The 13,557-nt window shown below is 36.6% G+C and overlaps 1 protein-coding gene across 2 annotated transcripts in view; it reads left to right on the top strand.

The window, feature by feature from the left end:
• LOC149942714 (uncharacterized) overlaps positions 1-13,557 on the top strand; it is an 81,884-nt gene that overhangs the window by 44,875 nt on the left and 23,452 nt on the right. For both annotated transcript variants that reach the window (XM_090177052.1, XM_090177051.1), the window contains exon 7: positions 11,915-12,064. In XM_090177052.1, coding sequence (XP_090033178.1) covers positions 11,915-12,064 — 150 coding nt within the window. The remainder of the gene's footprint in view (positions 1-11,914; positions 12,065-13,557) is intronic.

The following is a 13,557-nucleotide window of genomic DNA, read 5'->3' as shown; positions in this document are numbered from 1 at the left end:
TCGGTTTTCCTAAAAATGGTTTTCTAATACCGGTATCGGCCAATATCGGCTTCATCTAAGCCGATATTGGCCGATACCGGTATTAGGAAAATAGGCTGATATATTGGTGCATCCCTACATAGAGCTCGGGGTTTTTATAAGAAATATCCGTTTTATTTGTTTTTATCCATAACCGAAAATTATCCGAATTAAAAGTTATTTTTTGCACATTACTTCGTTTTATAACCGCGAATAATATCCATAAATTTTAAGTAGTTATTAAATTTAACTAAGATTTCATATAATTTAAAATTATTTAACCCATAGAAGAAGATTATCCATAAAATAGACTGGAAAAGAGCCATTAAAAGCCAGGGTTGCCACACGTCAGGGAAAAGGCAGGAAATTTAAAACAAGGCTTGAAAAGTCAGGGAATTTTCAGAATTTGTAAATATTCTAGGAAAAGTCAGGGAATTCAATTTTATCTTGACACTTTTTAAGGTAATTTTACTCTAGGTCTATAGGACAAATTCTGTGATTCTCATTTATTTCCTTGAATGTTTGGAATTTTTTTTCAAAATTGCGATCACTTGTTTACTGAAACATAAGTCCATTTAAATTTATTAACTTATGGTAAAAGTAAAATGTTATAAAATAAAAATTTTGGCCTTAAACAGTCAGGGAAAAGAGGGAATAATCAGGGAATTGAAATCTATAAATTTTATGGCAACCCTGATAGCATAAAAATCAATAAAACCGATTTAAATAAATAAACAATCGCTTGATTGGATTTTTAGTGATTGATTTAAATAACGGTTTATTTGTGGGAGATAAATCACGGATAGTAGATTTTAGAGGATTGGTAAAAAGCCTGGGTTTTAGCCCCCGTAAACCAATCACACGAAGGGAGTCGGCCAAGGTTATTTGAAAAAAACAAGTATCGCTAAGAGTGGACGATACTGTTCGAAAAAAGATAAACACGAAGTACATTTTTACGCCAAAAGGTATTTTTTCACGTTTTCATAGATTAAATATGATATACTAAATATCTGTTGATAGTTTTTATTGAATTAAAAAACCAAAATTAAAAATTACTAATATATAAAGCGCAAAAAATTACGTAACAATATCAATCGCATTAGATTGCCATTTCTAAATTTTAAGATCACGTGGTACAAACGACCTTGCAAGACTCCCTCGGAGTCTCTCGAGCTGATTCATACGCGGGGAGAAATAAAATGCACTGTGTGAAGGCTATCGAAAACCTGTCCTCTTAATTTACTGTCCATGGATAAATTAAGCCTTAAAGGGAGCGTAGGGTTTTAGAAATTGGGGAGTAGGAGTAGTGCTTAATTTGTAATCCTTATTTCAAAATCTGCACTTCAATATAGTATGATAGTTTGATAGAGGGGACCTGGAAGAATCACTTCCTACAGACTTTTCACCCTAAATTAAATCAACGGCGCTCCTAGTGGCGAAAATGTTAATTTCTTTGACCTACGAGCGAACACCTTACTTTATACTCACTTTAAATATATTTATGTTATATAAATCCCACTGAATGACTGACTAGGTTAGTAAAAAATATATTAGAATTCAATCTACAGAAAATTGCTGGGATACCAAACGAATTTGTCACTACACTACCGCCATCTCTAAATTCGTTGTGTAATCACTACAAGGTTTCTAGAACCTTAGCTTTGATGATTAATAGTTGAGTAATGATTCTCGAGGGGGCGCCACATTTAACATTGTCGTCATGACAGAGTACGATCTGCTTATTGGTTAATTTTTTCCCGCTTGTTAAGGGTATGAACCGGAAGTTACTTATACACTTGGAATGTCTTAAAATTATAACTTTTGTATCCGTGTTCATTGGTCATATCCTTGAATCGCGACATAATTATCAGTTAGTATTGGTTTAACTAGATGTCGCTTTTATACTTATAACTATGGCAACGGTTTGACAAAATCAGTCAATGACAAAATGAAAAATTAGCAGTTCTTCGTGTAAATAATTTATATACGAATGGTATTTTATTCCTTTATAATTAAAATTTATCGAATGCCCTAGAATTTCATCAAGGTAAAAATACTAATGGTGATGGATAAAAAATGCCTTAATCGAGAAAACAAGTTGGCCAAAAGACAAACTATAGTCCGGCGCTTAAAAATCAGTATTTAAAATTTTCAAGTAAGTTAGGAATCGTGGGTTCGCAGGGCCCTAAAGTGTCGTTCAGTGGCGTAAATAGGGCCCCCGCAGACCCTGCAATTCGGTAGCTTTAAATTTATATGCAATTATGACCTAGATATCGGCTTAAGCTTTCGTAAGATCTTTCTTACTGGCAGGGCCATCGAGAGCGGGCCCGGACCTCGGAAAAAAATTAATTTGGGCCCCCAATAGAGCCGTAACTCTTCTGAGAGGACTGAACGTTTTAGGTTAAATGTATGCCTCGTTTGTTCCAAATCGGTCCCACAAGGCTGTACGGGCCCCTGTAATTTGTACCGGCTCCCCGCGTCCTTAAACCGGGCCTTACGGGTGGTATTCAAAATGTCCAGAAGTTTGGGCTGTGCGAGTAGTCGAGTACTCTAGTACTGTGCCTTTTTTTAGGTCGAGTACTCGAACTCGACCTCGAATAAGTAATTGGAGAATTCTCGTCGATTACCGAGTACCAAAAAATTGCATATTCGGGTACCCGATTACTCGAATAAGCTGCTCTCTAAACTCGTCGGGTATTTGTTTTTCTATCCTCGTTGCTTCAAAGTTCAAAGAGGGGTTTTTACAACTTTTTGGGGGGCAATAAACGGTAACTACATAGTTGTGGAAACTGTGGTTCATTTAAATTAAAGGAATATTTTTCAGCATTGAAAGTTACTCCGTTTAAATTTAATTTCCTAATTACTAGAATAAAACCAGCTCCTAATCAAGTACTCGATAACCCGACTCGTTAAAAATATTACTCAAGGTTTTTTTAGTTACTCGGCTCGAATAAGAGAAAGTTTCCCCTTAATCAAGTACTCGCGTACTCGACTCGACTTATATATTACTCGACTCGAATTCTAGATGAAAAAATATTTGATACTCGATAGCCGACTCGATTGCCTAAAACCACTACTCGCACAGCCCTACCAGAAGTGGTATCAGATAAGCGTTGAAACAGTGGCGTAGTCAGGAGGAGGAACAGGGGTTAATTGCGTGCCCCTCCGAACCAAAATCCTTCAATGAAATCGACATTTTTCCGTTTATTAGTGCTTCGTCACACCTGGATGGCGCTAACGCCAACTGAAAACTATAATGGGGGGGGGGGGGGGAACCTTTCTCTTTTCTGATTTAATCGAACTTAATGGAACGCGCGGTCTCTGTTTAATCAAGCGTTTAATCGGTTTCTAATAGCGCGCAATTCCGACCCCCCCCCTTTCAACCGTGTCCCCCCGGCATCAATAGTCGTTGATTGTAAGTGCGGCGGCGGGCCTTGATACACTTTACTTTCGAAACCAGAATATATCGATGTGACGAAACGAAATTATTAAAATCCAGACCACATTTTTGACAAATATTGTTGGCCAACAACCGAGTTGGTCCGTTTCAATCAAGATATTTCCACATCCTGTTGGCCATGCAGGGTCACCCAAATGCCACTTTTTTAGAGAAGCCCATGCTATTACCAATAGTGGCGACAATTGGCAAATGTTACCAATAGTGGCGACAATTGGCAAATGTTACCAATAGTGGAAAATATTATAATTTGCGGCCAATAGTGGAAAATATTATAATTTGTGGCCAATAGTGGAAAATATTATAAATTGTGGCCAATAGTGGAAAATATTATAAATTGTGACCAATAGTGGAAAATATTATAAATTGTGACCAATAGTGGAAAATATTATAAATTGTGGCCAATAGTGGAAAATATTATAAATTGTGGCCAATAGTTGAAAATGTGACAGTAGCAATTACTGACAAAAATTGGTAAATGTGACAGTAGCAATTACTGACAAAAATTGGTAAATGTGACAGTAGCAATTACTGACAAAAATTGGTAAATGTGACAGTAGCAATTACTGACAAAAATTGGTAAATGTGACAGTAGCAATTACTGACAAAAATTCGTAGCGAAAAATATTCTTAATGAATACTTTTTTCAACCTTCTACCGCATATCCTGAAAATTTAATTACCTTCTTTTTCTCCATTGTCGTATAAAACCAGAGAAATAAATATAATTTCGTGTTACTACAGTAATTTCCGTGGTAACAGGCGCGAGGCGCGGTTGCCTGCGCGTGGGAATCGAAACCAGTTCAAGTGTCTCCGATAACGTATCAATTACAAACGATCTTATTTATTCCAATTAACTTTTATTTGGAAGCGAACAAAACGTATACATTGTTATCTTTAGATTTCGATACAATTGCACTCCAATTTATTTCGATATTGTCTCACGTACTCTTGGGACAGTTTTGAAATTTCGAGGATTTCGTTTTATACTCGGCCGTTTGATAACTCGTTTATTCGGAAAATATATTCTAATTAGAAACCTGTCGATCACGCGCTGATTTTTTGAATTTGGGTCAGACTCGGACTAGAATGTCTTCGACCAAGAATATATGACGATTCGAATAGGGTAAAAGATTTAGCATACGTGATAAATCTATAGGTCTATCCGTGCTCAACAACCATAAAGCCACACCCCGATTTAAATATTAAAACAATCGTAGTTTATGATGCTAAGATCGCGCCCAATTATGTCATTGACCAAAAAAGACTTTCCAATTATCCGGCCAAATGACCTCAAAATTGAATGAGGACCGTACCTTTGTCACGATTTCAACTCGCTGATACCAGTGTATCGAGAAGTTTTACTTAATGTTTTGCTGTTATTCAATTTATTTTGGGTGGAGTTTCTTTTAAACTTTAATGCTACTAGAGATAAAATATTTTAAAATGATATGTAATACAATACAAAAATAATTATATAATAAAATACGTAAAATATATACATTTTAGATTTGTTTAATTGTTGCTCCCTAATCGGAATTTTTAAATTATCGAATTTCGTATTTTGGCCACCATGTTTATTAAAGGCTAGGGTAACTGTCGCTAGTTAATATAAATCAGGAATCCATACCTCTATTTGGAATGCTTATCCTGGCGTATCGCGTATGGTAAGATCACTCTGAGTTAAAAAATCCCCTTTGCACGCGCTCCCCTCTCACGTTGTTGTTTGTTAAGTTAACGTAGCCACATCGAGACGAAAATCTGCTGTGATAAGCATTCCAAGTAGAGGTATGGATTAATGTATAAATACAATAAAATGTAATAGAATATATAATACAAATTTTAGATTTGCTTAACTTTTACTTCTTAAATCAACGAATTTCATATTTCTGCGAGTCTGCCACCATTTTTGTTCAAAGCTACATTCAACTTACGTCGTCAGTTAAAACAAACCATATAGGGGGATCCTAATTTTCTCACCTTGCTCACTCCTATAGAAATAAACAAGTGCGTCGAGAGGGGCAAACGAATTTCAGTGAGCAAAATGAATTTTTCTCACTAGATAATAAAGGTGAAATCTCATTTCAATGGACAATTGGATTTTACTCACTGGGCTATGTGGGAAAGCCACCTTCCGGGGAAGTGAGCAAAATCGAAATTTTCTCTCTAGATAATAAAGATGAAATCTCACGTACGTTGTTCGACAATACTTGGTGTGTTTGGCTAGGTACTGTCCTCTAGGTCGCCTTATAGATGGCCCATCGCTTTTTTTAGTTTGGGGTTGGGGTGGCGAAGTGAGTGCGCGGCGCCAATACAAAGGTAACATTCCACGCCTGTCTTTACCTGGTGCGTAAGGCTTGGTACAATTGAAAAACCATCCCAATTCGATTTTGCTCACTTCCCCCGCAAGGTAGCTTTCCCACACAGCCCAGTGAGTAAAATCCAATTTTGCATTGAAATGAGATTTCAATTTTATTATCTAGTGAGAAAAATTCGATTTTCTCACTGAAATTCGTTGGCCCCTCTCGACGCACTTGTTTATTATTTTACTAGTGAGTAAAATTCGATTTTGCTCACTGAAATTCGTTTGACCCTCTCGACGCACTTGTTTATTTCTATAGGAGTGAGCAAAGTGAGAAAGTGAGAAAATTAGGAGGACCCCCATATAGAACTATATCTTGTAACTGCCTTTCTGCGAGGCTTAATGAAAAGAGGTTTAAGAACCTAGTCCACATTCCCCGAATTTCGAACATTTCTGGTATCATACCGTTAAAAACAACAAACTCTCGACCCTCCGATTGACCTTATGGAATTTTGGCTCTCTGTTTCTTGGTGAGAGCGTCGGCGCCAGAAGTCGGCGCGTCCGACAACCCGTACGCGAATGGAAGGGTTCGAATCTTTCGCATCTCAGGATTTTCATTCTTCCATCTCTCTTTTAGCAGGTTTTCACTATCGCCCATAAATCAAAAAGGTTTCGCCGTAAAAGGGAACGTGTTCCAGTCGAAAATCAGAACTGCCATTTATCAATTTGAGGATAAATTCGCGATAAAAACGTCAAATGTTCGGATATAATATTCGGGAATGGCAAGGACGGTCGGCGTGGCGTTCCCGGACGGGGACACCCACTGTTGGCGCCTCGCCTCCCATCCGATAGACCACTGCTGTTTGCCTAACCAGTCAGGAAATTTAGGTAGACGTTTAATCAACGGGTTGAATCAGTCGCGAAACATACCCCCCATGAATAATACTTTGCAGTTTTTAAATTATTTCAAATACTTGAAATTATTGCACAAAGCTGTCGTGTAATTTTGAAATAAATTATATTCCGGCCAGTCGAAGAAATATTATGATAACAATAAAGAATAAATAAAATCCACTTTATTTACCTTATAAAAGAGGGTTAATTTTAATTTAAAATAATTAACTTTTTTGGACAACTAGTTTCACACTCTATACAGAGGTATCATAATTTCAACCCTCTTTTATAAATAAAGTGGATTTTATTTATTCTTTATTGTTACTTTATACGTAAGAAGTCGCTATTTTTAAATAAATATTATGATATTACAAATTTTGTATTCCACCCAGCCCAAAGTTTGAAATATTAATACCTAGCCATCGTTAAACCTGAAATTGTTGGTCACTCGCCCTCTCTTTAACAGTCCGTTAATCGGATATAATTGGTCACTCGCCCAGTCGCTATCTCCCTAGCCGTCGTAAAATCTGAAATTGTTGGTCACTCGCCCTCTCCTTATGATAATCCTAAAATCTAAAACTTATAGTGACTCCTAGAGGTCGGGGACGGTTAATCATTATCCATGTTTAAATTGATTTTTTTCGGGAAAAAATGTAAACAAAGAAATTTACCGAATAATATTTCGGAAAATGATTAAAAAATATGTATTATTCGGAAAATTTTAGCTTTTTATCGAAAAAAACGTCGTTTTCCCGATTAATTTTACAAATTTATCAAAAAATTAATCGGATAAGATTTACAGAAATATAAATTACTTGATCAAAAAGTTTTACGAATAATTTTGAGAGCTTTATCTATTGAATAAAAGTTAACCATCCCCGACCTCTAGTGACTCCGCCACTCGCGAGCCGTTGTAAAATTTGAAATAGTTGGTAATAAAGCCTTCATAGATTCTGAAATTGCTGGACACTCGCCCTCCCTCGAACTATAATTGGAAATAGTTGGTCATCGTCCCGCGAAGGGAACGAGTCGTCGGTGGCGCTAAAGTTTGTGCCACATATCCTTCTTTACTTCCATTGACGCGGACAAATATTCGTGTAAAATGTAATAATCCTTCGAATAAAGCCAGTTCTCTCCAGGCGCCACAGTTTCCTTTAAAAAGCAGAGCGAACATATCCGCCCATGATTGATGACACCGCATCCAATCAAATCCGATTTGAATTTCCAGTCTTCCCCGCTGCCGATGCTGGTGTGACCACATATTTCTCCAGGACTTTCACCTTCTATCGGGATCATTTAGTCCCGCTTGTGGCCGCCGGGATAGGATGGTGAGAGATGGAGAGGGTGGTGTTCTAGCCCCCCCCTGGCGACATTTTGGGGGCCGACCTTGCTCCAACTCCGTGTAGTTCTGTTGCCCTGGCCGGAAGGTTAGACTCGATTTGGAGTTACTTCAAGTGTTCCTATAAACTAATACCGCCCCCCCCCCCTTCCACTGCACCCCTCCGCGGATCTACTTCGAAATTTCCACTTCGACGACTGAAAGCAAATACCAGGCAACCTTTGGGCGGGAATTTTGAGAAAAAGTAAATTTAATTTTAAAGTTAAATATTTGAAGAGTACAGTCATAATGTATATATTTGAAAACGGTACGGGCCATTATTTAAGTATTTGAAAACGGTACGGGCCATTATTTAAGTATTTGAAAACGGCACGGGCCATTATACAAATATTTGAAAAGAGCACGGTCCATTATATAAATGTTTGAAAATATTACGGTCCATAATTTAAACATTTGAGAAGAGTGTGGGGCATAATTTAAACATTTGAGAAGAGTGTGGGGCATAATTTAAACATTCGAGAAGAGTGTGGGGCATAATTTAAACATTTTGAGAAGAGTGTGGGGCATAATTTAAACATTTGAGAAGAGTGTGGGGCATAATTTAAACATTTGAGAAGAGTGTGGGGCATAATTTAAACATTTGAGAAGAGTGTGGGGTATAATTTAAACATTTGAGAAGAGTGTGGGGCATAATTTAAACATTTGAGAAGAGTGTGGGGCATAATTTAAACATTCGAGAAGAGTGTGTGGCGTAATTTAAACATTCGAGAAGAGTGTGGGGCGTAATTTAAACATTCGAGAAGAGTGTGGGGCGTAATTTAAACATTTGATAAGAGTGTGGGGCGTAATTTAAACATTTGATAAGAGTGTGGGGCGTAATTTAAACATTTGATAAGAGTGTGGGGCGTAATTTAAACATTTGATAAGAGTGTGGGGCGTAATTTAAACATTTGATAAGAGTGTGGGGCGTAATTTAAACATTTGATAAGAGTGTGGGGCGTAATTTAAACATTTGATAAGAGTGTGGGGCGTAATTTAAACATTTGATAAGAGTGTGGGGCGTAATTTAAACATTTGATAAGAGTGTGGGGCGTAATTTAAACATTTGAGAAGAGTGTGGGGCGTAATTTAAACATTTGATAAGAGTGTGGGGCGTAATTTAAACATTTGATAAGAGTGTGGGGCGTAATTTAAACATTTGATAAGAGTGTGGGGCGTAATTTAAACATTTGAGAAGAGTGTGGGGCGTAATTTAAACATTTGAGAAGAGTGTGGGGCGTAATTTAAACATTTGAGAAGAGTGTGGGGCGTAATTTAAACATTTGAGAAGAGTGTGGGGCGTAATTTAAACATTTGAGAAGAGTGTGGGGCGTAATTTAAACATTTGAGAAGAGTGTGGGGCGTAATTTAAACATTTGAGAAGAGTGTGGGGCGTAATTTAAACATTTGAGAAGAGTGTGGGGCGTAATTTAAACATTTGATAAGAGTGTGGGGCGTAATTTAAACATTTGATAAGAGTGTGGGGCGTAATTTAAACATTTGATAAGAGTGTGGGGCGTAATTTAAACATTTGATAAGAGTGTGGGGCGTAATTTAAACATTTGATAAGAGTGTGGGGCGTAATTTAAACATTTGATAAGAGTGTGGGGCGTAATTTAAACATTTGATAAGAGTGTGGGGCGTAATTTAAACATTTGATAAGAGTGTGGGGCGTAATTTAAACATTTGATAAGAGTGTGGGGCGTAATTTAAACATTTGATAAGAGTGTGGGGCGTAATTTAAACATTTGATAAGAGTGTGGGGCGTAATTTAAACATTTGATAAGAGTGTGGGGCGTAATTTAAACATTTGATAAGAGTGTGGGGCGTAATTTAAACATTTGATAAGAGTGTGGGGCGTAATTTAAACATTTGATAAGAGTGTGGGGCGTAATTTAAACATTTGATAAGAGTGTGGGGCGTAATTTAAACATTTGATAAGAGTGTGGGGCGTAATTTAAACATTTGATAAGAGTGTGGGGCGTAATTTAAACATTTGATAAGAGTGTGGGGCGTAATTTAAACATTTGATAAGAGTGTGGGGCGTAATTTAAACATTTGAGAAGAGTGTGGGGCGTAATTTAAACATTTGAGAAGAGTGTGGGGCGTAATTTAAACATTTGAGAAGAGTGTGGGGCGTAATTTAAACATTTGAGAAGAGTGTGGGGCGTAATTTAAACACTTGAGAAGAGTGTGGGGCGTAATTTAAACACTTGAGAAGAGTGTGGGGCGTAATTTAAACACTTGAGAAGAGTGTGGGGCGTAATTTAAACACTTGAGAAGAGTGTGGGGCGTAATTTAAACATTTGAAAAGAGTGTGGGGCGTAATTTAAACATTTGAAAAGAGTGTGGGGCGTAATTTAAACATTTGAAAAGAGTGTGGGGCGTAATTTAAACATTTGAAAAGAGTGTGGGGCGTAATTTAAACATTTGAAAAGAGTGTGGGGCGTAATTTAAACATTTGAAAAGAGTGTGGGGCGTAATTTAAACATTTGAAAAGAGTGTGGGGCATAATTTTCAGGCTGTTATTTCCTTCACTAAAATGAATTCCGTCACTGTTATACAAATTCATCGTAGAATTTAACTATCCCTTTAAAGGCCGATAACATTGTTATTCGGTTTACAATGTCTTTCACTGGAAGCTGGCTCGCTGCAAGACGCATGTGCTATGCACTGAGCCAGCTTCCAGTGAAAAACAGTGAACCGAATAACTATGTAGTCGGCCTTTAAAGCGAAAATCGCGTAATTCTAGTTAAGTGTATTTTGCTTTTACCATTTTTTTCTTCAAGTACTCGATATTTAATTACTTGTACCTTATTATACAATATTTCTGGTTTGGCGGCCTATCTCTGTCAAGGTCTTAAGTGATAGCGCGGTCGAAGGTAACTAACGGGGTACAGTCTGCTCCCCATACAACACCCTACGGCTGCGTTAAAAACAACTATACGTAAAATTCATTTAGAAATTTTTATATGTACCGACGAACTTGATACAACTCGTATACCTGAAAAAATATAAGGTTATGGTAATCCAATGAGCACTTTTTTAGGCGGCAGAGATTTGGGAAGCCCTCTGGGCTCCGCGGTACCAGTTTGTCTAATATCGGAACCTTCGGAATTTCTAAATCTTAAATTAGTGTTTCTCAATTTGTCTCTTAGCTTTTACGAAATATATTTTTATTTCATTATTCGAAATAACCCTCAAAATATTGTGGCATTTCAAGTCGTTTTCCAAAAAAATAAAATTGTTCTTTCGAAATAACAGAGATCTAGATTGAAAATCGGACAATTAAAACATTCCTCAGTGTCATATTGTACGGATTTAGGATTGGACGCTCTTCCCATTTCTTACCGGTTGACTTTAAATTTAATTTATAAGGCTTTTATATTTAATACGGGTTATATTCGAGAACAAGATATTTGTTTATTTACGACAAAAATTCCGCGAGAAAACCTGGAATCAAACCAAACAAATTTCGAGGGCGTATTCTACTTCTGCGCTCAGATCAAAGAAAACGGACTATTTTGTTGGGACGGTTTTTATCAAATATAAGTTAAAAACGTCTTTCGACTTACGAGAAAAGATTTCTTTTTGAGAAAGTGCCACGCCAAACATAGGAACGCTGATGTCTTGTAAAAAACCTTATCTGTAACGAAACGTACCCGAAGTGAAAGTTATTTTTCTCGCTAAGCGTACCCACCTACTCTTCGAAAGTGATTTTGTTTTTTTTTGGAAATGCTATTTAGAAATTTCCCAGAATCGAAGAGACACTGATAAATATTTTATCGTCTACTAAACGTCGCTTCAAACCGCGGCAAAAATTTAAAGAAAAACGTTTTTCTAAGTGAAAGTTATTTCTTCCGTAGACCCTCTGGAACGTACAAATTGAAAGAGAAAGTTCTGATATGCGAACTGTGGATATCGAATTGTATCGAAGAAATTTGCGAAGTTTCGAAATCGGTCGAAAATTCTTTCGTTTTCGGTTGGCCTACTACGAACGTCGTGGCCACTTTCAAGTAAGAATTTTTTTATTTACTTTTGATACGTTAGTTTATTTCAAACCCTTCCCCCGTGTGTAAGTTGTCTAATCTTTAAGTGAAAAAATCGACCTTGAACTCAGGTTTTCACCCGAGCATAACGTCTTAGAAATTAACGCCCATGTCTTGTAAGTCCTGCCGTATCTTTGTCGAAGCTACTCTAGCTGATTTAAAAGAGTTGGCAGACATACTAACCCTAGTATTGAAATTGATGGAAGGTAACTACCATTTACTCCTTTGCAACCTAAATTTCGACGCCTTTGTATTGTACCAGAAGTAAATAATATGCTGCTACGTTATTCGCGATTTTCGTGTTGATTTAAGATTTTTTTTTGATATTTTGTGAACTTATGGCAAGATTTCCAAAATCTAATTTTTCAGTAGTGTAAAATTATTTATTAATATTCGATACTTTGAAAAAACACGTAATTTCGTAGTCTCCCGTTGATTGTTCAAAATGACAGGGTTCATACAAACATGGAAATCAGTGAAAACCTGGAAATATCAGTGACATTTATTTAAAGCAAAAATCCAGGGAAAATGAAAATTTTCCTGAAAAATCAGGGAAATCAGGGAAAATAATTATGATAACTCCAAATTATGTGCAATTTGTTTTAGTATAACTGAAATTATTACTTACTATTGAATTCATACGTTCAATCTTGACTATATTCTATTAGAAAGTGTAACAGTAATGCTTTTAACATTTTAGAGACCCCTATTGTTTTAAAAAGTACACCTGGAAAATATTCAAAACTACTCTGGAAAACCTGGAAATATCAGGGAAAATGGTTTTGGAAATATTGTATGAACTCTAAAATGAGTTAGACTGAAAATTAGTGACGATAATTTTTTTAAATTATTTCATCTGTTAAAAATAAGCAAATTCTTCATTATTAGCGTGGAGTTATAAACATTTGGGTGGTGATGTGGTATGTGCGATAATTAATCAATGAAATTTGTTCATAAAAGAAACCATACAATGTTTAAAAATCAATTGAAATATCTTTTTAATCAACGCTGAAAAATGCTTCATTAATTCGCGACCGAAACAGCTCTAGGTGGCGATACGGTGCCTTAGTTTTCCCGCCACTTCTTGTGTGTGTAGCGTCTGCTAGAGCCGAAAATAAATACATCTGGGGTCTAACGTTCTGTGTTGTATTCTAATAATAAAACTAGTAACTTCTGAGGAAAATATTATATATTTTTATATATTTCAGCGCGATTTAAAACTTTGATTGTTAGTACCGTCTGCTAATGCGCGACCTGTTACTGCTTCCGTCTGCTGCCGAATGAGGGCGTATCCATAGTTTTCGGTCGCGAATACTTTTTAAACGGATACTTCAGAGTTTTTTGGTGTTATAAACTTCTGTTATTCGGTGTTCTCGTCGGTTGATATTAGCGTTAAGTAATTTCCTTAAAGGCGTAGGCGCGGAAGAAAGGTTGGGTGTATTCACGGGCGTCGATTATCC

Source organism: Leiobunum rupestre, chromosome 6 (genome assembly GCF_980474605.1).
Source record: "Leiobunum rupestre chromosome 6, qqLeiRupe1.1.hap1, whole genome shotgun sequence".
NCBI classification, from domain to species: domain Eukaryota; kingdom Metazoa; phylum Arthropoda; class Arachnida; order Opiliones; family Sclerosomatidae; genus Leiobunum; species Leiobunum rupestre.
Note: the sequence above shows the minus strand (reverse complement) of the source record. Positions and strands in the feature narration are given on the sequence as shown.